This window comes from Larus michahellis, chromosome 9, assembly GCF_964199755.1.
Source record: "Larus michahellis chromosome 9, bLarMic1.1, whole genome shotgun sequence".
NCBI lineage: Eukaryota > Metazoa > Chordata > Aves > Charadriiformes > Laridae > Larus > Larus michahellis.
The window spans coordinates 16,295,185-16,319,305 of NC_133904.1; the positions used below are offsets into that span (position 1 = coordinate 16,295,185).

Below are 24,121 nucleotides of genomic sequence, written 5' to 3' on the forward strand. Positions count from 1 at the left end.
AAAAAAATACTTAAACTGGTAGAGTTACATGCACAACTAAGTAAACAACTACTCATTGAATGATCTTGTTCAAATCACAACACTACATTCTTTGACACAAATCCTACTGCTAATCTTTATATGAAATATACTATGTTTTCATAGTACAGAAACAAAAGTTTGGTTCAGTGAAGCCAAGCAACATAACTGAAGCATTTTAAAATGCCTGACATTATATGAATTCATACCTGTGACAACCGTTAGCTTGCTTCAGAATTTCATTTGGTATTCTCTTAAATTTTGTATAAACACATTGTGCAAATACAGATCAGTGAAGTTGTTGAAACTTCAGTCATTCCAATTTTACTCTTGATTTTCTTCCTATATTTTTCTCTTTCTGCACAATCATGAAATTGAAGGAATATTATAGTTATGTCACCAATTTGTTACACAAAAAGTTACTGATAAGTTGACTACATCTGTGTCAGTCTTCACCTAAAATAAATGTGACCGGTCTCTCAGCATACACAGTATACTAATGACAGAGCTGACTTTCCCTAGTTAAAGCCAGTATCCATTTGTGCTAAGAGCAAAATAATCAAAACAATTAAGTGCCACAGTGTAAAGTTGATCAATTACTTTTTAGTACAGCTGAAGCATAACCAAAATATATCTCAGTCTTCACTTGCAAATTAAATAGTATGACACTACAGTTATAAGTATTTTGAAACAACTGTACATTAAGATGCAAAATTCAAGATCAAAGAAAAAAGCCATGCCAACACTTAAAACCTGGTAAGGGCTCTGGTGACTCATGTTGACTATTCTGCAATTCAAACAGTATTTCACATTCAAACTATCTTTATTATTGTAGCCACAATGTTAATAAAGCTTCAAAGCAAGTATTCTCCTCTGGTGATGCGTTAGAGGTATCTACTGCAAGGTTGTGAAATTCTGAGATGTGGCTGGTGGATGGGGAAGTTTAAACTTCAGCACCTCGCTGTGACTCCTGGGCTTTGTGCCAAGCCAACCAGGGCTCAGATTATAGTTTCAGTATGGATATGTTTTATGAGGGCAGATTCTTCTGTTAAAATGCAAGAAACAGTTCACAGATGCACTCGAGTACTGGAGTCACCAAAGAACACCCACCAGCTAGCAGTTAGTAGCTATCCACAGCCAGATAGAAAGGCGCATTTTATGATAAATAGCTAGTCTTCATAATATCACAAAAACTGACAAAAAATAAGAGGAGTTCTTTAAGTTAGTCTCTTTACCAGCTCTGTAAAACTGCCTTTTGGTAACACAGAGGTTCACGAGGATGAGAAGACAACATGAACAAGCAACCCAGAAAAACATTTTTTGGGGGGGGGGGAAGAATAAAATAATTTAAGCCACCTCATGTGGCTCTTCTGGGCTGGAGTTAGAAATGAACAGGCAGAAAAAAAATTAAGACAGCACTGATAAGAATTTGAAGAACTTCATTCAAGTACTTCAGGTTCTACTCATGTTGGTTGTAACACACTGCTCAGGGTGTTACAGAGATTTGAATCCCATTTTAGTGTAAGTTCTCTCTGGGACCGAGTTCTGCAGAGTTCCTGAGGATGGGGCAGCCTCAAGTGCATCTGAACTGCAGTTAAATGGCAAGAGACCCTGGATACTTTAGAATAGCTCTCCTCCCTTCTCTAATATTTGGTAGAAGACTTCTTACCATAAGAAGTCTGTAATTCTGTCTCTGTGATGAACTGAAATGTCTACTAATCCCAGCAAAAGCACCTAGTATGGCTAAAATTACTTTTTCCTGGTGAAAAAAGTAGGTTTTCTGAAAAAAAACCTCAATCTGTATAGCACTTCTCTCTCAGAAGTGCAAAAAGTTACTTTAAAAATTAGACTTTTCTGGTTGTATTCATGTAAGTTTCAAATAAAATTGAGGAGCAATTATCTCTAACACTCAATTGCATCAGCAATTTCTTTATCATTTTGAAGTACACTATGTAAGACAATGCAAGACTTCTAACTCCCACATATGTCAGCGGAGTAGGAAAAAAATGGACTTCATCTCACAACGAAAGCAAGTAATTTACTAAGTTTAGCCTAAAATAACACCAAATGGACGGGTGAACTATCTCTAGGCCTCAACTGTGAAGCCATCCAGGGTATCCTTTCCTCAACTGCCAAGTCATCTATGTTTTCATTCCTGCAAATTAGCTTTGCACTTCTGGACTACCATTGTTGACCATCACCTAATCCCGCTTTAGGTTCAGCTTTGCCTAGATGCCCTGCACTACAGGACTGTGCTTTTGGAGGGGCAACGGGAAGCTCATCGGAATCCATCAAACCTGGCAATGGTTCTTCCTTCTGGGCAGGACACCCTTCCATCAATATTACCCTATGTGTCACTTCAAAATGGACAGTTCAAAGGCACATGTACCAAATAAAAAGTTCCACTAGTTTTAAAATTAAGAAGCCTCTATATATTCTCCTTTCATTTTCCTCCTCTTCATACTTTGCACATTGGTACATAACTAACACTACAAATTCTAACCCATGCTGTTAATTATCTATTTATTAATAAAATTACCTCTACTTGCAGGGTTAGAGAACTATTTCAAATACAAAATAACACAGCTGTGTTTCACAATAACAATTCTTTGATCATTTGATTGCTTAATTTAGTTAAGCTATTAAGTAAACTGGTCCTCTCACAGGTATTTGTAAACAGGTATTTTCTTGGTCATTCAAGCATGCTTGATGGGAACAGGATTATCTGTCTGGACTGTTCACCCTTTTAATAATGAAAAACAAAGTGACAAATCTCCTTTAGTTCTCCCTCACCAAAAAAGGGAGGGGGAAAGAGAGGCAACCTGGGGGTGGGTGTGGTGGGAAACAAGAATTAACAACTTTAACAACTTCAACAAATCACCAAACGTTAAACTATGGTAATCGTAAAACCCTATGTATTACATGAAGCCTACAGTTGAAAGTAAATCCCATTTTTATGGCTATGCAGAGATATCTTAATGTACTACTTACAAGTGTCAATGAAATTCACTGCACTGAGAAGATGCCAGTTTATAGGTGGGGAGACTCCAAATTGTAATGACTGATTGAAACAAACAGGTAGTTGGCAGGGACACTCCAACAAAATCCAGTTCAGCACTCCTATTTCTCAGTAAGAATCTTCCAAAGACCCTACAAAATCCATTTAAGTATCTCACCCAATACAGAAGTTTTCTTAACATTTACTCTAAATTTCTTCACAGCTAGCATTTCTTCCCTTGAAAGGAATATAAACTAGTTGCTATCCTTCTCAAAATGATGTGGAAGAGAATGCATCTCAGTTTCCTTTCCTGGCTTAAATCCAGTAACTTCATGAATTCTTCTGAGGACAGGAGACTCCAGAGTAGTTCAACAAATCTGTCTATATCATTCCATACGGTTTCTAAAACTAGCCACACTGGAAGAAATAAGAAGCTTCAAATAAGCCTTTTGGTAATTACCATTTCTACAGCATACATCGAATTCTCTGTACCACCACCTGTACCAATGTAAACTAAGCTATTCCCTAGCTACACACCAGGCAAAAGATTGACTCTTTCCCGAAAAATAATGCTACTTTTATTTACAAGCTTACTACCTTGCATAAGACATTTCCCAGCAGTAGTGGTCTCTAGAATAGTTAAATCAATTAAGACCAAGTTTTGACCTTGCTTATTTGGTACTGCTTCTGTCTTACACGTAGCTGAAAACCAATATGGTAACAGGCCATTACTTGGTTACCATATAGTTGCTCATTTGGTTGAGGGCAGAATTTTTGGCAAAAGTGTTCATATGCTTTGGTAATAAACTACATCTTATTCATTAATGGCAGTACCCTTAAGACTATCAAGAGGTACATTTTTATTTCACTTTAGCTTAACTCAGGGAGACTGTCAGATTTGCAAGTATGTAACATAGCAACTCAGTGATAATTAAGGGGAAAAAACCCAACCAGTTGAGAGCACCACACTTCGCTAAATCCCAGTACTTTCCCATGGGCTTGAGTTATGTCAATCCTACACTGTAGTCACAGAGCAAGCACTTTAAAAAAAAAAAAAAGAAGCTGTGTGTACACACTGACAGCGCTTGGTAAAATCAACATAAAGGTGTACATGTAAGAGCTAATGCTTAACTTATCATTACATTTCTTTTTAGTATGAGGTACCTTCTAAGATAAGTGATTTTTCCATGATAGAATGTCCAATATATTGGGACACTGTTAGCGAGTCCACAGACTTTTCCAAAGCTGGCAGAAAGATTTATTATCAGTGGTACCCAAACAAGCACTTGCTGCTTTCCCTTTCCTCAGTAAAATTCCTGCAACCTATGGCAGGCTGAGCAGGCACAATCACTCCGTGACCAGAGGAGATTGTTACTTTTTTTTTTTTTGTGGTTGGACTCGGTGATCTCAAAGGTCCCTTCCAACCGCTAAGATTCTGTGATAAAAAAGGAAAAGAGGAGATGAAGGAGTTACTCCACAGCTGGGAAAAGTGTCTGGGGAAAGGGAACAGAAGGCAATAGGTTGGCACTAGTATGGAACTCCAGTACAAGGAGAGCCTGTTTAGGTTCACCTTCTTTTCTTCTCAGTAGGAACCAGAAAAATCTTCGCAGCTGTGCCTCCATGAGCCTCCTCACAAGTCAGGATCTAGAAGATACTACTCTGCTTGAGGTACAAGTCTTTTATCTTTACTTTTCTCATTTAAGAAGTCAAAGACTCTCTTCTCTGAAAAATGGGAGAGGAGAATAATTTGAGCCCTTCTTTCTAACTGCTTCCACGTGAGGCACCCCAAAACCGAAACTTGGTTCCCAGTGTCAGACTCATTCTAACCCTGACCTACATTAAATAGAAGACAGCTTAACAACTTAATGGTGGGTTTAAACTACTCACAAGCTAAGTCTACAGAACCATCACACTCATGGACATCATTATTTTTTTTACACTGTTTTCACTTACTATTAAACCCACACAACATATTCCATCATCATTTGACTGACAATTCCCATGGTCTGGCTACTGACACTAAAGAAAACACATCTTTGAAAAAGCATACGATAGGGTCTGCAGGTTTATCATTCTTTCTATTATGCACCTAGATGCAGATAGAGGGTATCATCCAGTATCATCCTCTAATAAGTATTCATCTAAAAAACAATCTCTAGTGCATTGCAAGGCTCAGCAATCCCAGCTAGAAAGCCTGCAGCTTATGTTTGTTTTCCAGGGTGGCACTTGGCGATTGTTCAGAGATTTCTTTCCTGACCTTAAGAAGTCAGACTTGCTAAGCTTGTTATTCTAAAAGAACACAACCGAGGATGCAGCCTCCATCCTAAACAATCTGCCACCAGTTATTCTTGATATACATAGATGCAAACACGTAAGCTAGCTCAGACCACAGAAACCATCCAAGTAGGATTACAAGTAACTACATGCTGGCTAATTTACACTCTAAGAAAGTCAGCCACGTATCTCTCTGTCCTGAAGAGTATGGTGTACAGATTTTAAAAGCAGAATAGTCTTTATCCAGGGTTGACTCTTTTTTCCTTTCAGTAAAACTTCTTTGGAAAGTTAAGTGCAGATTCTGTCACTTCGTTTCTTGTTTATCCAAAATAACCATCCCATTTTTATTTACATAAAGTTGAATATTTATATGCAGTGCCATGTTCTAACATAATGCAAAAACATGAGCTCAAAAAAGAAAACAGGCAAAGATGTACTAGAATAAAATCACGAGGCGAAGTTACTACATTAATTCAAACTAAGAAACTAGTTTAGAAAGAAGTTTTCTTAGTGAAACAAAGACATAGAAAGAAATCTGCTAGCTGATCATATGTTCGTATACAAAGCACATAGCTTATTAAGTCTACTGCTTTTCATTTTAAGAACGTGGCTATGTCTACTGAAGCATGTTGGCCAAGGAGCAAAGTTCTAAGGCATTAATACCAATTTTAGCAGTACAGCTGGGAAATCCTCTGCCTCAACTGCACAGTCTCACCAGCCCAATGCCACTGTAGCAGGCGTTTCCTAGACAAACCTGAGTGAAACACTAAATGACTTTTTTCCTGAGGGCTACACATATTCCAGCTCACTGTGTTTAAACCCATAAAATGCAAGACAGTTAAGCCACAGATCCAGCCTCTAAAATATTTTTTAGATTAATTTCATTTAAAAAATGAGAAAGAACTCAGGTCCCTGCTTCCCAATTCTCTGCAAGATAAAATTGCTTTACCTACAAGCACCAACATAGGGTGGCTTTTTTGTTTGTTTGGGGGTGTTTTTTTTAAACACAAAACAGGTGTAGAAAAGTAAGACCAAATTCATGGGTCTCTTGCCTGGCAAGTTTTTGTCAAGGTATGTAACTTAAAAGGTGCAATAGACAGGGGATGACTGAAGAATGGTCACAGAGCACTGAAAAAAGCTGAAAAGACTACAGTAAGAACTAAAGAGATTTTTACTTTTTTCTTTTTAAACTCAGGACAGCCTAAAATGAGTTATAGTAAGCAAACCTTGCAGAAAACTCACTTAGTAAAATTCATGGAAATAATTCACGTACATCTCTCAAAAGCCAACCAGTCAGTCCCATTTGATGACCACTAAAGCCATCTATTTAAGAAGTTAGTCTGTTTAAGAGAGTGTTTAAGTGCACATGGAACTGAAACACACACAAAATAAATTTTCAGGTTAGTCCAGTAACAGTGAATCTGCTTTATGTTCTGACAGAGTCACAGAACGTAGAAGACAGCCATTTCATGAATTGAGCACTATGTTGTACACACAACTATAAAAGTACTTAAAAATAAATTAAACGTGATAAAAAGAACATCTAGTATTTAATAAAAAACAGGTGACAATATGAAGTCCTCTCTACTCCAAGCGTAACTAGCTCAGTTACTCTTGTCCATCTCAGACAGCATGGCAGCACGCTTAGAATGTCACCTTTGAAATTCAACATATCGAATATGATTTCTGTGCTGGTAGCCTCCTTCGTTTTCATAACCTACTCAAATACAGTCAACAACTCTCTCATTTAAAAACAAAAATTGAGCAGCTCTGAATAATGAAGGCAATACAAAGAATTACATATTACTGTAGAATCAAGAATAAAAAAGCCCTCATACTTAATTAAGAATTCTGAAATTTTGTGGTTCATTCCTGCCATTCACGACTGTACCAGAAAGCTCAACCAATGTACGACTGAGAGCTGTTCAAAATAATTATGAAAAAGATACCCGCACAGAAAATCAATATTAAAGCCAATCAGCAAACACTGCTTCACAAATGTGCTTTGCCAAATGGTGCAGTGAGGACAGATTAAGACCCAAAGCCATACAATTTCACAATATGCAAGCTCTCATTGTTATAAAAGTTCCTCTGGTCAATGCAAAACATTTTAAAAGGTAGTAGAGTACTTAAGAAACAATCATTTATTGAACTTTATTTCAAACTGGATGACAGACAGTTAAAGCATTTTTACCTAGCAGCTGAATAGCATGGTCACTCTGCAACACCTAATGCTTTACACAGCGTTTTCTTAATAATAAAGTCATTGTAGAAAATTTGCTCATTAACTTCAAGGAAAAAAAGATTACATGCAGTAACATGCAGTACCCTACTAGTTGCAGTAGTGAGACTGATGCAGTTTTTTCCAGCTGCTTATTGATTAAATGCTACTCTCAGCATTTTGACATGACAAGGCAAAACAGCCTCAAGCGGACACTTGCCTTACAGAACCTCCCTGACTCCAGGCACCCTCTGCCACTTCTGAAAGCACTGACAGGCACTTTACCCGTCAAGTTATTTCAAGTAATAATGACCAAATCTTGGCACGCAGTGGACTTGCCACATTAGGCACATGCATACTATTAGCCTTTTTACATAGAATCATAGAATCATAGAATTGTTGAGGTTGGAAGGGACCTTTAAGATCATCGAGTCCAACCTTTAGCCTACCCTGACAAGAGCCACTTCTAAACCATGTCCCTCAGTGCCCCATCTACCCTTTTTTTAAACACCTCCAGAGATGGTGAATCCACCACCTCCCTGGGCAGCCTATTCCAATGTTTAATAACCCTTTCAGTGAAAAAATGTCTCCTAATATCTAATCCAAACCTCCCCTGACGTAACTTGAACCCGTTTCCCCTCGTCCTATCACTTGTCACCAGGGAGAAGAGGTCAGCCCCCATCTCTCTACAACCTCCTTTCAGGTAGTTGTAGAGGGTGAAAAGGTCTCCCCTCAGCCTCCTCTTCTCCAGGCTAAACAACCCCAGCTCCCTCAGTCGTTCTTCATAAGGTTTGTCCTCCAGGCCCCTCACCAGCTTTGTAGCCCTTCTCTGGACACGCTCCAACACCTCAATGTCCCGCTTGTACCGAGGGGCCCAAAACTGAACGCAGTACTCGAGGTGGGGCCTCACCAGTGCCGAGTACAGGGGGATGATCACTTCCCTAGTCCGGCTCACCACACTATTCCTGATACAGGCTAGGATGCTGTTGGCCTTCTTGGCCACCTGGGCACACTGCTGGCTCATATTCAGCCGGCTGTCAACCAACACTCCCAAGTCCTTTTCTGTCGAGCTGCTTTCGAGCCACTCTGCCCCAATCCTGTAGCGCTGCATGGGGTTGTTGTGACCCAAGTGCAGGACCCGGCATTTGGCCTTGTTGAACCTCATACCATTGGTCTCAGCCCATCGGTCCAGCCTGTCCAGATCCCTCTGCAGAGCCAACCTACCCTCAAGCAGATCAACACGCCCGCCCAGTTTAGTGTCATCTGCGAACTTACTGAGGGTGCATTCAATCCCTTCATCCAGATCATTGATAAAGATATTAAAGAGAACCGGCCCCAGCACCGAACCCTGGGGGACACCACTTGTGACTGGACACCAACTGGATTTAACTCCATTTACCACCACTCTCTGGGCACGGCCATCCAGCCAGTTTTTTACCCAGCGAAGAGTACACCTGTCCAGGCCATGAGCAGCCAGTTTCTCCAGGAGAATGCTGTGGGAAACAGTGTCAAAAGCTTTGCAAAAATCCAAGTAGATAACATCCACAGCTTTTCCCTCATCCACTAAGTGGGTCACCTTATCATAGAAGGATATTAGGTTTGATAGGCATGACCTGCCCTTCACAAACCCATGCTGACTGGGCCTGATCACCCTGTTCTCCTGCATGTGCCGTGTAATGGTACTGAGGAGGATCTGTTCCATGACCTTCCCAGGCACCGAGGTCAGACTGACTGGCCTGTAGTTCCCCGGATCCTCCTTCCCCAGTAGAGCTGTGAAGACAAAAATTCTTTTCTCTCCTTCCCTCCCCATACAAACCCAAGAAGGATACGATAAGAAGATTTTTCTAAATTCCCTCCCCTCCAAAAACCACCTATTGTTGTAGTTCTAAAGTTGCAGAGCAGAGCTGGACGCATGCTATGGATACATAGGGGTATGTCCTTGTAGCGACACAGAACAGTAGGCAAGAACATTCTGGTGAATAAGAAAACAAGAGAATGAAAATGCCTAATGGTCACCAAGCATCACTACGACCAGTATCATTGATTTTTTAATGCAGTGGAAGCAAAGCTTGTGTTTCACCATTACTTAGAAGGTATTCAAGTTTCTGACTCTCATAATGTAAACCTGTGGAGCGTTTATGCAGACTGATCTGAAAATGCTGTATGATAGTCCATTACACTTTGAAGCCCAGTAGAAGAAAGTACTTTTGAGTCCATATGAACTGTATAAGGTGGTGGAGGCTGAAGAACAGGTTATTCCAGTTGCATCAACATAGTCACCTAATATTTATATGATTTTAACCCCATATTGAGCTAGCTTTTAAGATTTGAATATGCTGGACTAAAAGAATCTAGACTTCGCAGTCGTGACTTGTAAGCCCAAATTAAAACATGGAGAAGCCCGTATTTTAAAACTATCTCAGGTTTTATACAATAACCTAACAATATTCCACAAGTGAATGCTTTAATATTCATAAGCATAATATGAAAGGTCTTTTTATTTGTATGGCTTACACAGAAGTGATGTTGCAAGCATTTCCAGTAACAGTTTTCCTATTGTATAGACCATATATTCCAACAAACATCTCTGAACTTAACAACTTAGAGTATTTTTTTTAAAAATAAGATTTTAGGTAAAAGTTGAAGGAAAACGGTAACTAAATTGCAAAACATCTCGAAGAGTTCTCAATGTATCTTTAATTCAGTAATAAGCAGGTGTTATCGTATGTTCAAGTACCACTTGAAAACTCAACTGTTCGCTCAAGTTGCATAGGCAACTTTCCCAAGCGAGAGTCATCAACTAATCCTGGAGAAAGAGTAGAAGTGGGTGTGGACAGGTGATTAACAGGACAAATTAAGATAAAATTAGAAAGCATAAATTATTAAGAATGCATACAGTAAAAAGTTGACTGACAGTAGAGTTAAACACTACATACATGAAGTTCCTTTATTCTTCTGAATGCATCAGGGTCTCAGGAATTCACAGTTTTGCCACTGGGTAAAAAGGTATAGTTCAGAGAACATCAGATGTCAGGCAAGTTTTTCAAGCTCTGTCCTCAAAATGAAATCACTATAAATGAAGTACCCAGTATATTTCTGACATTCCACAGTTGAGAGGAATTCAGTTTAAGATGTTCTACAATTAATATATTGCAAATGTTTATACTGAAAAAGTGAAGTAAGCAACTTTCCAGCCTCTCTGCATGGAATGGGCTCTGTTCAATAAGCGAACAAGTGCGTGTACACATTTTGTGACTAAGCCACAACTGGGTATAAAATAGTGTCAGTTTTAGTGATGTCCCAACTTCATTTTCAAAACTACCGACATTACCTTGACATGGAAAAGAAAGTTATGCCATACTAAATTCCTTCACTGTATCTCAAGCTGGTGCCAAAGGCATTGCTCTTCTGTGAATCACTCCATGTATTTTGGGGCATTTTTTGGGTTTGCCTTTTTTCTTTTGGGGGGGGATGGGGGGGGGTGGGAATGGGGTTTGTGGAGTGGGTTCAAAAGCTACTTTATACCAGGAACTTGGTTAATATTAACACCGTGCATTTCATTATCTTTGTACGAACCTTCCCTGGACTCAAAGGGCACCTTAAATTAACTCACACTAAAACACTCAATATAAACTGGCAGGTGGAAGAGCTATGATACGTAACCAGGATTGTTTTAAAACTTCACATTCCTTCCAACTTGAAGCATTTTAGAAACAAGCACAATTTGCACCACTGGTGAAGCAATAATTTCAACTCATCTAAACTACACGGTTTATGATTCAAAAGAATTAATAGGTATCTATCACTTAGTTTCAGCAATTTTAACTGCCCTATTAAGCTAGTGTTTCAGCATTGAATAGTGGCTGGTCTGGTTGAGTTCGCTACATCTGCCATAACAAGTCATATTTTAGATTACCCAACAACAAAAGTTTTGAAAAATTTCTGGTTTTAACAGTATACTGTGTAGCATTGAACTTTCAGATGAAGGTTAAATAAGGCAGGTTTCTCAATGGTGGCATGTTATCCACCCATTTGTAGAATTACTGAGTCTGGTGTGAAAAAAAAGTAGCTTGGGGCTTAATTCCATCATTGCAGTATCTATTTCATTATTAAACTGTTATTAGCCCATGGTTAAATGGTCACTTTAACTCGGTATAAATATATAATATTTAAATTTTTTAAAAATTTTTTCCTTTTTCAACAAAAGGGTACTACGAAATACAGTTCTTAAATACAAACAGCTACTGAAAAGAACAGATGCTACTTACACAATCATAAAATACGTGTAGCAGCCAGCTGTCTTCTGGACAATGAAACTGTAAGTTTGATGAATGCTAATCTGGCATGTGTCAGCACTGCCACTGCAAAGGGTAGCATTGCGTCTTCCTGATCACTACTTCTGCTTATTTCTGCACCTTTTCATCTTACAGCAAGTTTGCTTATATACTGAATTGAACAATGAATTAATCTGGCTGAAAAATAACCGGACAAATCACTTTCCCATCTCATTCACATTCCCTGTGATCAACAGGTGCTTCCTCTGGCACAAACGGAAAGATTAAGTTTATAAAGTTCAAACTGGTACCAGAGATACAGCACAAAAACTGCTGTGATCCAGCTAGCTTCCCGTGCTGTTTCCAGCAGGGAACAGCAGTAAATATTAGGACAGCTTTTCCATTGTTTCCTGGCTACAGAAGACAGCCATTTCATCAGAAGCCAACTCAAAACAGAAAATTATCATTTCAGTACTCGTAAGTAGCTGCTGTTTAGTATTTTTTATTAAGTTGAGGAGACACGAGTTGGACAGCTGTGTGCCAATAAACCACTACACCTGGACAAAGCCTTATAACCATTTGGTATAGGGCCATTCAAAAAATCAGCTTTCAATTTTCAGCATCTCAAACCACACATTGACTGAATGCCTTTAAGTTTCATCACCTGTATTTAACTAAAACAGCACTTTAAGAGTCCACGGGCTAAAACTAAAAACTTTATTTCCTACCTTAGCACAAAGTAATCAGAATATTTGATGGAAAGGTTTCAATGTTGTCATTGTGAGTGATGACATACATCACTTGCAGTTATTCACAATAAACTAGCTGCAACTGCAAAAAGGAAATCCTATTTATACAGCTTTTCAAATTGCTGCACACCTTCAAAGCTACTAAACAGACTGTATGAAGTAAAACACAATTCACTTGATCCTTCCTAATTCATATTTAAAGAAAAATTAAGTATTTTGTAAGAACACTCTCAGACCGCTTCACAGGAATTTGTGAACTACATTTATAGCCTGACAACTACACCCTCTTCAGCAGGAAGCATTAGATGTGTCACAGGAAACTACCAAAATCCTAAATTATGGACTGGTTTGACCTTATAGTAAGTCTCCATTCAGCCTCCTCAGTTAATGATGGATTTGTGCCTCAGAGCATAGGGATTTAGAATCAATTCCACATATAAACACCAACACTCTCCTTCATGAGTAATAGCAGCTGTTATCAAAATCATTATAAACCTGTTTGTCTAAGGTCTGGTGTGACTAAGATCCATGAAGCTAGAGAGGAAATCTTTTTCAGACATTGTTGTAGGTAGGGTTAACATTTTTCCATGAGAAGAATTTCCAGCCCACCTTATTAACACGGATAGAATGCACAGGCTAAGCTAAGAGCTCTATTTTACAGAAGAGTATTATGGGATCTTTCCCAAGGACAAGATGAACCTGCTCAAGTGGACTGAGGTGTGGACTGCTCCTAGAAAGAATGGCCCCATCCTCCTTCCCTCACCCCTTCAAATCATACTGATTATTCTTGCTGCCAAATAATTTTCAGCTGGATCGGTTCCCAGATCCTATTCCTTGCATGGTTTGAAGACAAGTATTGCCCAGCACAGGGATGATGTTGGGAATGCACTCAGGCCAGATCCTCTCTGCACCAGTAAAGGCTTTGCTAAGCCTAAATTAGCCATCAGCCTGCAGCTGCAGAGTGGCAGCATTAGATTGAAACTAAACTTCACTGTCTTGCAACCTTGCTGGAGATTTAATTTCAAAGTGGAGAGATTTACAACATAAGGAGCCCCTGAAACATTCTACTCTGCAGTCTTGTTTATTAGAACAACTTAATAGCAAAGACTAGAGATTGCCTGTGAAGCTACAGCAGAGGCAGCAGCAACGACACTCTTCTTTAATTAATAGAACTCCCTGGACTAAAAATCACACCCAAAAAATGTGGTTTTAAGGATAGGACTTCAAATTCACAATTTGGATTGCAGTTCTACAGCAGTTACAAACACAACCCTAACGCTAACCTTTTGGGCGCACACACTGAAATTCAGTCATTACACCACACACCTCCAGTAGCAACACTTCATTCCCTGAAATTACAAGCTGGCACAGAAGCAGAACACGCACTCATAAAACATTATTCCTATTCCAAACACAGATTGAGAAGACCTAGTTTTACCTTTGCTCTGTCAAACTTCCCATGTTTCTACAAATGGCTAGCAATTACTTATCAAGTTCTAATTACTTAAAGTGTAACTGAAATAGTTAGAAAACCATGCTCGTTACGTGTTCCTAAAATATATGCAGTGGTGCTGCAAAGGAGGGAGTCAAAGAAACAAAGATACAGACACAAGTATTTTAAATTTCTTCCTGTTTCTCCTCTGTTACACAAAAAGCAGGCAATTCTTAAATACAAAGAGATCTTCTTAAGTGAAACCTACAAATTATACTTCAGTTGCTCACACTGAATATCTAACTTCTGTACTGGATCTTACAATCATATGTCAAATGCAAGGCACAGCAAGTCTTGTAACAGCAATTATGTTTTCCTCAAGTCAAACAATTGCTAAATTACACAACAGCACAGAAAACAGATGACACCATTACACATGAAACAGAACACTTTTTTGGCTGATTTTGTAGTTTCAAATGCAACTTGAAATTTTACTTTTTCTCAATTAAATCTCCTAGCCAGTTTGGCATAATTTTTGTAAAAAAACATGCCAAATCTGCATTATAAAATCAGAATCAACTACCATTCTGTTCTGAATATGATTCCATTGTTTAAGCTTCAAAGTGCATTAATAGTTACCACCAGAAGTTTGCACCAGTGCTTACAAGCAACAATTTCACACTTAAACTGGACATCAGAGAAATACTTCACAGAAACTGTAAGCACTGCATTTGAGTGTATTCTAGCTAACACTAGTTTGATGACTGTATTTCGCCATTTACATTTCACTATAATTGAAATGCATACATGAATAAAATATTTAAAACAAATACCTTTTAAAATATCACTAACCTTCCATGAGCATGAAAATCTAGGCGCAAGAACTGATCTTCATGTGATACTGCTCTTTTGGCACGCTGGTGTTTTTGGTGTAACAAATCCACATCGTAAGACAATCCTTCATAATGCCTAATGTACTTATTTAGAGGATTTCCATACTGGCCTGAAAAGAGAAAAAAGTAAGGTTTAGCATGTTTGAGAAATCATTAAGGTTACAACCAGGTATGGCAGATCTGTGGTGCAAAACAGTTGGTGATAAGGACCCAACTTCTACATTATATTTATTTTAGCTTTCTTTTTTTTCCCCTTGCACACTTCAGATTCATTCTACTCTGGTCCCACAGACTGAGTCAGAGTGCACTGGGTGGACCCTGGAAGGCATCTTCCACTTTAATATCAGTCAAAACAAGTATAGTTCATTTACTCCAGAACTACATTATTGTAGACAGAAGTGCCTGAGAGAAATGCACTCCTGATCCAAACACAAAAAGTGCAACCATCTTTCTTCTGGTTCTCTAGAAGAATTATACTTCCAGCTTCACATGCCAAATATCCAGAAAAATTAAATCCCCTGCCTCTGCACATTCAACACTGATACTCTTCACAAGTCTTACCACACTTCGATATGAAACACTATGCGTGAAAAGTACTTCATCTACCTGCCAAAAATAAACACAGATGTCGTGGAAGGAATTATTAAGATGAAGTGATTCAGTAACTGGGATCAGAGACCAAGACAGACAGAAGCTTCAACAGTAGAAAATAACATGGAGAAATAGAAAGAAACAAAATACAACACAACTTGTGGAGCAAACCACTGTGTCTTTGCAATGAAGGTAGTGCACACAGTATATTTTAAATACACAGTGAAAAATGATGTTTAAACAGGTTCTGTATAAAATATCCAATCATGAGGCATTAATTTAGATATCTATATCTAGATCTACAGTCAAGAGTGACATCATTTCAGTGGTTCTGGTTTCAAAGCCAGATTATATATGACGCAAATTATAACATGTTTCTTGATGTACTAAACATTAAAGCCAGCAAAGAACAAAGAATTAAAGATATTAAGTGATGCATAACATTTCAGAGCTGAGGGATAATTGCATGTTTTGATACATAACTTTTATCAGTAGTTAGCATGAAAACATTCGCCCTGTCTGAAACAAAGCCCTGCAGTATTCTTCTATACACTTTACGCAACAAACATACAATCAATTCTTTTCTCTTGTAACTCCATAGAAGCAACTGTTTCTGAAGAACAACTCAAGTATTCATTACAGAAACTACCTTGTGTATCAAATCACTCAAAGGTAAGCACCGTCTCTTACGGTGTTACTATGCAAAAAGGCAAGTTTTCTTTTAAGCATCCTGTGACAGCAATATATTGCCAAATGTATTTGTAGAAGGAATGTTTCAGCATTGTCAATGTTCAGTAAAAATTTCCACACAAGTTTTTCCCTCCATCACCCCTTTAATAAAGCATATTCCAAAACTTTGGAAGGTGTTTTGATGAACTATGTGTTCTTTATTGAAAAAAGTCATCCCTAACTTTTTAGTTCACTGACATGCAATGTGACGACACAAAGACAAACTGAGCGCAGTAAATGGATCACCATAATTTTTACAAGTAGTAACACATCATCTTTCACAAAAAGGACACAGACATTCAACTGTCAACCACGTCATTTATGAAGAGACAGGCCTAACTTAAAACCTGAATTGTCTATTGAAAGCTGTGGTATACAAACACAATATTATCTACGCTAAGAATATGAAACTAAAATACAGAACATTCAAGCTGCTGGTTTTCCAGTTCCAAGTTGAACTGGTAATCTTCAAACATATCCTCATGAAGAATGTAAGATTTGTCTCCGTATCATAGGAACTGCATTTATTTCATAGTACTTACTACAGCATTCTGAAGGTTGGGCAACCACAATCAGTGGCATAACATTATGCACCAGTTTCTGCTTCAAGGACATATAATTTTTTCCCCCCCCCCCCTTTTCATTTTCTGTTTTGTTACTTTTTTCACTGTATGTTGTTCTTGAATTGTGTGTATGCAAGTGTTTGCCCCATTGTTCATGGCTCCTCCACCTAGCTTCAAAGCCCTCCTTCCTCAACCTCCTCCTTAAGGGACAAATTTTTCAGTTTATGCTTGATTTTTCAAGAACCTGACTTGGACTATCATCTTTTTTTTTCATGGAATAAATATCAAAATGCAGCATTTGAAAGATCAAATAGAAAGTCAAATCTCCCAAGTTTCTCCAGAATTCTTGATTCTGCAAGAAAAAGCAGGATATCTCATAATCAGTTTAACCTCAGACCAACCTAAAATGTGAGAATTCTCAGAGATTTCATGCAATGTTTTTCTACAGATATATGTACTGACAATGTCTGGGGAGGCCCAATGAGACAAGCGTAACCTAAAGTTTTGCCTCAGTCGTGTAACATTTTCACAATTAAAAGAATCTGTTATTGTACTAAGAATACAATTTTATAAGCAAAAATACAAATTTTCCTTTCACTGTATTAATTGTCATGAGGGCTTCTTTAAATTAATACCAATTTCTCAGTACCTCTGTTTCCTTTCAAGGGATCAAAACATCTGATCACCAATAAGCTCAATGAGCAACACAAAAGATGACCAAGTAAATTAATACTTCCAAATGCACTGCTTGCATTTAGAAGCAATGTGCACAAGATGATACTGCCACATCTTTTTAAAATTCAAGTAATGATATATATGCAGATAAGCTGCATTTCCTCACAGTACTGTAGGCTTCTGCAAGTGTTGACTCCTCCTCATTGATGGCAAACACAGTCCAATAACTAAATTTCACTCTTGTTTTCCTCTCACTCAGTTTCAAAATACAAGGCCAGTCTCATCCAGCTTTCCAGAAGCCAGAAGGGTGTCTTAAACATGCGATTTAAGCAAGTCTACATGAATTCTAATCCAAATAAGACAAGGACGAACCCAAAGTTTCAGCAACAAGCATGGTGAATTTTGACAATGAAGGACATTCTCCCTGTCTGATGTCTCTTTAATCACTTCCAACATAATCCCACAAAATTAAGCAGAAACACATCCTATGGCCCAAGAACCTCTATAAACCAAACAAGATTAGCTCCAGTCCACCTGTTATATCAAAATGATGCACAATATACATTAGCCTGACTACAGGTACATGTTTTCCAATTCCTAGTATATGATATGCCCAGAGGGGTCAACATTAAAGAAAACAGGCTTCAAAATTGAATGATCAAAGCTAAAAGTGAGCTAAAGTTTTAATTTTAAAATGAACCTAAATCTAGAATATGATACTACTAACTCACTTTAAAAACTTTATCAAAACTAAGGAGTTAGTACGCTGCAGAACATGTAAACTTCTGTGCTCCATAATGCCAAGGCTATTTAACAAGCCAAATTATCTTCAGCTTCTCTGTGGTAGGGGGTTTCTAATACTGCATGCCTTAAACTGTTGTAGGCCTTTTTTTATTCCCTCAGTATTGCAAGGTACTCTTTCAACAGCTTCAGGCACCTAAAAGAAAAAAGTTTTAAAGCATGACAACTTACTGACTTTGCATCTGATCCAGGTCTCACGACCACGTGGAAAGCTGAGAAACTGCACTCAACTGAGTCACAAAGAACAGTTTTTAAGTGCTAACTACTGTAACAAGACAGCAAAAGGCTGCTAACATTAAAAAGCCTCTGCTAAGCAAAAGCACAGAGGGTTTTAAGCAAAACCCCTTTTTCTTAACCAAAACGTATACACTTTCTGTTGTCACACATGAAAACAATGCTATTTCTCTTCCCTTTGTGCAAAACTTAAAAAACTCCTTATGCTTTAAGTACTCTCATAGTGAGCACTTAACACAAACACTCTTGCTGCTCTCCTCTTGCCAAACCAAAGCAGCTGCCTGTCACCTGGAGTACACGCTATTTCATAGCTTTTCTAGAAAGGGACTTCAGACAGGGTTGAAATCAAGGCTTCAAAATGAACATTTACTTTCATGTCCAGAAGCATGTATAACTTTAACATTGCTATAAGGTTCAAAGTCTGCAACTGATACGCAATCTCCTTCTAATAAAACCAGTTACATATCAAAAGTTATTATCTTCTTCACAAAGGTAGCTTAGTAAGTAACTCAACCTCGCTTACAAAAGAATTTACTGGATCCCATGACAAAAGTTCGTTAAACTGGAAAGACGACTTCACTGAGGTGCACAAGGCAGGTACTACTGCTATCTCCAGCTTTTGTAATTAGAAGATTCTAAGCAAAAATGAAGAAGTCTATCACAGGATCTGGGAGTAGTGCACCCCAAGAAATTGTTACAATAGCACACACACAGATCTCAACCTCTGTGATAAACTACTTTCATTATTTTGTTGTCATTGAAAAACTAGTATTTTTTTTTTAATAGAGACTGCAAGAAATATCTTTTCAAATAAGGATACAATCAGGAAGTCTACAGTAAGGAACACTGAACCATGAACATCTAAATATAGTTTAAGGGAGCTGCTCAACAAATTTCCTGTATCATGTTGCCATCAACCAAATATCAAAGACAGCATGATGCCTTTCCAGGCAACCTAGTGGAGTAAGCCGATGTTATACTTCACCTAAATGCTAAGCAAGTGGACAGAAGCCCTACAGGATAGAGATACTTGAGAGTGACAAAGGGATGGCTTTTCAACCTGACAGGATAGTCTTCTGAAGACTTCCTAAACCAGATGTGGCATTTCCTATGACAAAAACCCTCCAGGAATGAAGCTTTATTCTCATGGGCTTAGAACTAAATACAAGGAAGGATTTTAGGCAGAACTAGTCGCCTAAACACAGAGCATTTAGGTGAGTGACAGTCTCTGTGAAAGATTTTTGTGTATGAGTGTCTACAGTTCTTCAGCATCCCTATGGAGCTGTAAAGAAAGTATCTACAGTTGTTCTGAACGGACACAAATCCCACCAGCCTGGCAGGGAATCTGAGGCATACATTCTTACCTTCTAACCAAAGGGTGCAAAGAGTAAAAACATATCACCCATGGGATTGTAGCTATAAGCCTCCTGGCGCACCTTGAGCAGCTACATATAACAATTGTTTGGTGGTCTATGTTAAAAGATTTGCTGTTCAGTTCATTCAGCAAGGTTATTTTCCCAGAGAAGACTACAAAGACTTTCCCCACCACCACAGACAAAACCTTCCCGGTCTGTGGAAATGAAACAGTACCCACAGCAGAGGAAAACATGCCAGGGGACACTTAAGCCAATTGGATATACAGAAGTCCATGGGATCATATGGGATGCATCCAAGAATGCTGAGGGAGCTGGCTTATGCCATTTTGAGGCTTTCTACTGCCTTTCTGAAAGGCTATGGTGATGGAAGGGGGTGCCTGACAGCTGGAAGACAAATTTCATCCCCGTCTTCAAGGAGGAGGGCCTGGAGACCTACACAGCGGTCAGACTAACCTCAGCATCTGGGAAGATTTTGGAGGAAATCCTTACAGAAGCTAGCTTCACACACATAAAGAAGATTGGTAATAAACAGTACCAAAAAGTTTACCAAAGTAAACATAAACATCTATTAAATTTATATATATTGTGGTACAAGATGACAACATGTAACTTCCCGTAAGAGGATAAATCAAACATGCACAGCTCTAAACAGTGAAGTTTATATCAAACCACTCAGATTAAGACTTGCATGACAAAGGCAAAAAGTTCAAATACAACTCAAGTTTGTTAGTGGAAAAAAGCACAGAATACAACATGATAGACTATCAGAAATTGTTCAGCAGCCAGGCTAACTTACCAGGCAACTCTCTTTACTGCAAGTGTCATCGCTGATTTGCAAATTTGAAATGCCAGTATATGATAAATATCTTTCAGATAATTACTATCATAATTAAAATTAAGGTAATCAAAGCAAGTTGTACTTTTTCAAGCTGTTTTCAATGTAAAGTTTATATCTCTTTAAAAATGCTCCCTTTACATCAGACACTAAAGAGTGTACCCAGTATTCAGATTTAGCACTTCTGCGCTTAAGTATATTGGAAGCCAGTAATCCTACCATATACCTCCCAACTTTAATTTCACTGAAGGCTTTATTCAGGCTGTAGTTTCATAACTGCCAGCAGAAGGGCAGGTCCCGCTGCCCTTTTTCATCCACTCCATTTCTATTCTTCCCTTGTGCTGGCACTAAAACCAATCCAGCTGAAAAATATACTTTCTCTTCTGGTCAGGTTAGTTATTGGTGAAAAAAAAAGTGCTACCAAAACATCAACTCAGGATCATTTCCCCTTCACTGAAAACTCACATTTAGGGCACAGTTACACAGCAGAGCACCACCACTGTAAGCAGTACACAGGTGTCTGTTTCTTGGGGGTTTTTTACCCGCTTCTTCCCCACCTCCTGCAAGTCCCAGCTCTTCCTCCCCACTGGGCTTAGGTCTGCACAATAAACGAACGGAAGTCACATGTCTGTCAGGAAATGATTAATTTCTTTTGTTTAAATTAGCAGGTTGAGTTGGTTCCTCATGCCGTCAAACACAAGAGGCAGTGAAAGAGGAGAGGTGGGAACGCATGCATGGCCAGGGCAGGGTCACCAGACAGCAGTAACTCATTACAGTGGCTCTGCCATACTGCGTAACTGAACCTTTAGATCCTTTTAAAAGCAAAAATAAACTGCAATCTTAGGGTTTTGTGCAATGGTATTTAGAAGTTACTACCTAAACACCTGATTTCATTTACTTTTAATTACCATGGGCATTTCTGAAACAACCACCTGACAGCTGCCTTTACCAGACACTATCTCATCCAGCCACAGAAAATTTGTAATTTTTTTTATTTTAAACCCCAGATAAATGCTGGAAGCTGACTGCCATGTTAATGAAGGCTAGTATTCTTCTCAATTTATAGCAAGGATGAAAACTAAATCACTCAGATGCCGATAGCTCATAAATGCCTTCCCACAACTCCCCCATGTGTCCAGAAAAAAACAGAATTTCTCTCTTGCTCACTGGGAAATAGGCAGTTCAATATCCAGCAGCACAAGACACTAAGATATAACTTGGAAGTCCTAGGAATATAGAAGACTGTGTTGTACCAGTGAAATAAAACAGTTTACCATAGATTTGCTATGATGTTCAGCATCTGATCAGCCTAGCCAGAGCATGATCACACTTGTTAAATCCAAGCTTTTTGCAGGTATCATTAGTTGTCTTTTACATATTTTCTATCCCCCCCCCCTTCTTTTTAAATGGCCCTCATGCAGAAGGAGAGGTTCTATCAGTTATTTCCATTCCTTAAAGATCATTATGTACGGATAATTAAGTACTGTTTAATATACCTGCATGTATCTTCATCACATGCAACAAAGCATGCTACTAAAAGCTGCAAATAATATTGCACAACCTAAGTACAGCTTTATACATGCCAAAATTATTAACAGCACCAGCCAGTGAATAGATCCCTTAAGCCAAGAAATTCCAAGGCTACTGGGGCAAAATGCTGAGATTAACTTTTAAAAAAAAATATCTTACCTTCTAGTATACAGTGTCTACTTGAGATAAATTCTACCTTTCCCCAATTACTTTAAAAAAAAATAAAAATGGCATGGCTTTTTCTTCTCACACTATTGAAACTGTACTCAAACTGACCTACTGGACCACTTGCTTTATGGTGGTCTTATTTACTCCGTGGTAGCAAAGGAAGAAAAACTTCTGAGAGCGCCCTAAAAGTGATCTAATACCAAAATCTGATCAAGCACGTGTTTCAGAGCCTATTAGACCAAATTGCTGATAAGGCATCTGTTTTAGCCATAAACCATAGAGATAGTTACAAAGCAGCATAGCACAAACATTGCAGTAGACTTCATTAGTGCAGCAATGCTAGTGATTGCTTTTGATTACATTCCTTTTACCTAATTTTAAGAATAATATAAGCTACAAAAGAAATTAAATTTTTCAAATTAAACAGAAACTTCACTAATCTTTCTCCTCAAACAAACCACACCTAAGTTATGCTGTCCCTTAATATTTTAAGTTGATTTTGTGATTCACGCTTCACCGTGAACTGAAGTTACAATTGCTTCTGTTAATCTATTATCTAGCTTTGTATCTAAAGACTATTACAATAGAGTAAGGCACAAAGCCTTATGTAATTCTGAAAGAAGAGTTCAAACTCAGGTATCCTGTAAAATATTCCAAACATAGACTCAACACACAGAAGAGCATTTTTTTAAAAAGTACAGATTAATGGAATTTTCAAAATTATTACTATTTAATACTTATATGGTTTAAAACTAGACAACTTTACAGATAAGTATAACAGCTTCAAGATTTGTGTAAAACTAATGAGCACAAGGTGCACAGTACACCAATGAAACACAGGGAAATTTTGGGGGTTTTTTTCAGTTGTTTTCCATTTGCGCTGCTCTCACAGTAACATCCTTAAGAACCATGAACTTGCCCTTTTTCACACAGATATTAACGCCTGCCTAGAAGAAAAGCATGCAAATGAAGAACCCTATTTTTCTGTAAATAAAACCATTTACAGTACTTAAGGAACTCTAGAAATGTGAACGCAGTTAAAACAGGAAATTCTAATATTAAAAAGTCATTTTAATTCAACACAGAGTTATGATAAATCTTTCACAATTACGTTGAGACTTTTACCAAAAGTTTCACAGGATATTCTAGAGATGTGTATCAGACACCATTTCTAGATTTCTATGCAGCATTATTAAACTTTCTTTAAAGATTTATCTGTACTGCTAAACACCAAAAGATACTGGCTTCTGCTACCTGCCAGTGAGGTGTGCTTCCTAGTGCCAGGAATGTTGAAGGAGCCCGTTCTTCTCTCAAAGAAATAAATTAACATTATTTTTTAAAATAAAATACACCTCACGAGCTTGCTTCCATATATCCAGAGGACTATACTTTACATGCTTACTGTGATTTTTTAACTTTAAGGCATGGTTGCCTGCCTAGAATTAAACAGTAGGAACAACCCTCACAACTGGTTAATGAATCGCTTTGAATTAATTCTGTGCCAGCACTGTTTAGTTCAGAAAACAAAGAGGCCTTGAAAAGTATGCCAATAATTAAGTCTGAAATGTCTTGATGGCTTACAAGAATTTATGAGGGGAAAGTCACCAGCAAAGCCTTCTGCGTATACCACTCCTAACTGCATAAATAACGGGATGACTTCTGACCGCGCAAATCAGCCTGCTTTTTGCCTCGCGGCTTCGCCGCCAGTAGAACCTGCTGAAGTTTTCCACAGACTTTGATGTTACTTTTTGAGAACATGC

At 38.2% G+C, this 24,121-nt stretch overlaps 1 protein-coding gene across 1 annotated transcript in view; it reads right to left on the minus strand.

The window, feature by feature from the left end:
* Nucleotides 1–24,121, minus strand: part of ADAM10 (ADAM metallopeptidase domain 10) — a 52,823-nt gene that overhangs the window by 27,514 nt on the left and 1,188 nt on the right. The window contains exon 2 of the mRNA XM_074599783.1: nucleotides 14,819–14,969. Within this exon, the coding sequence (XP_074455884.1) occupies nucleotides 14,819–14,969 (151 nt within the window). The remainder of the gene's footprint in view (nucleotides 1–14,818; nucleotides 14,970–24,121) is intronic.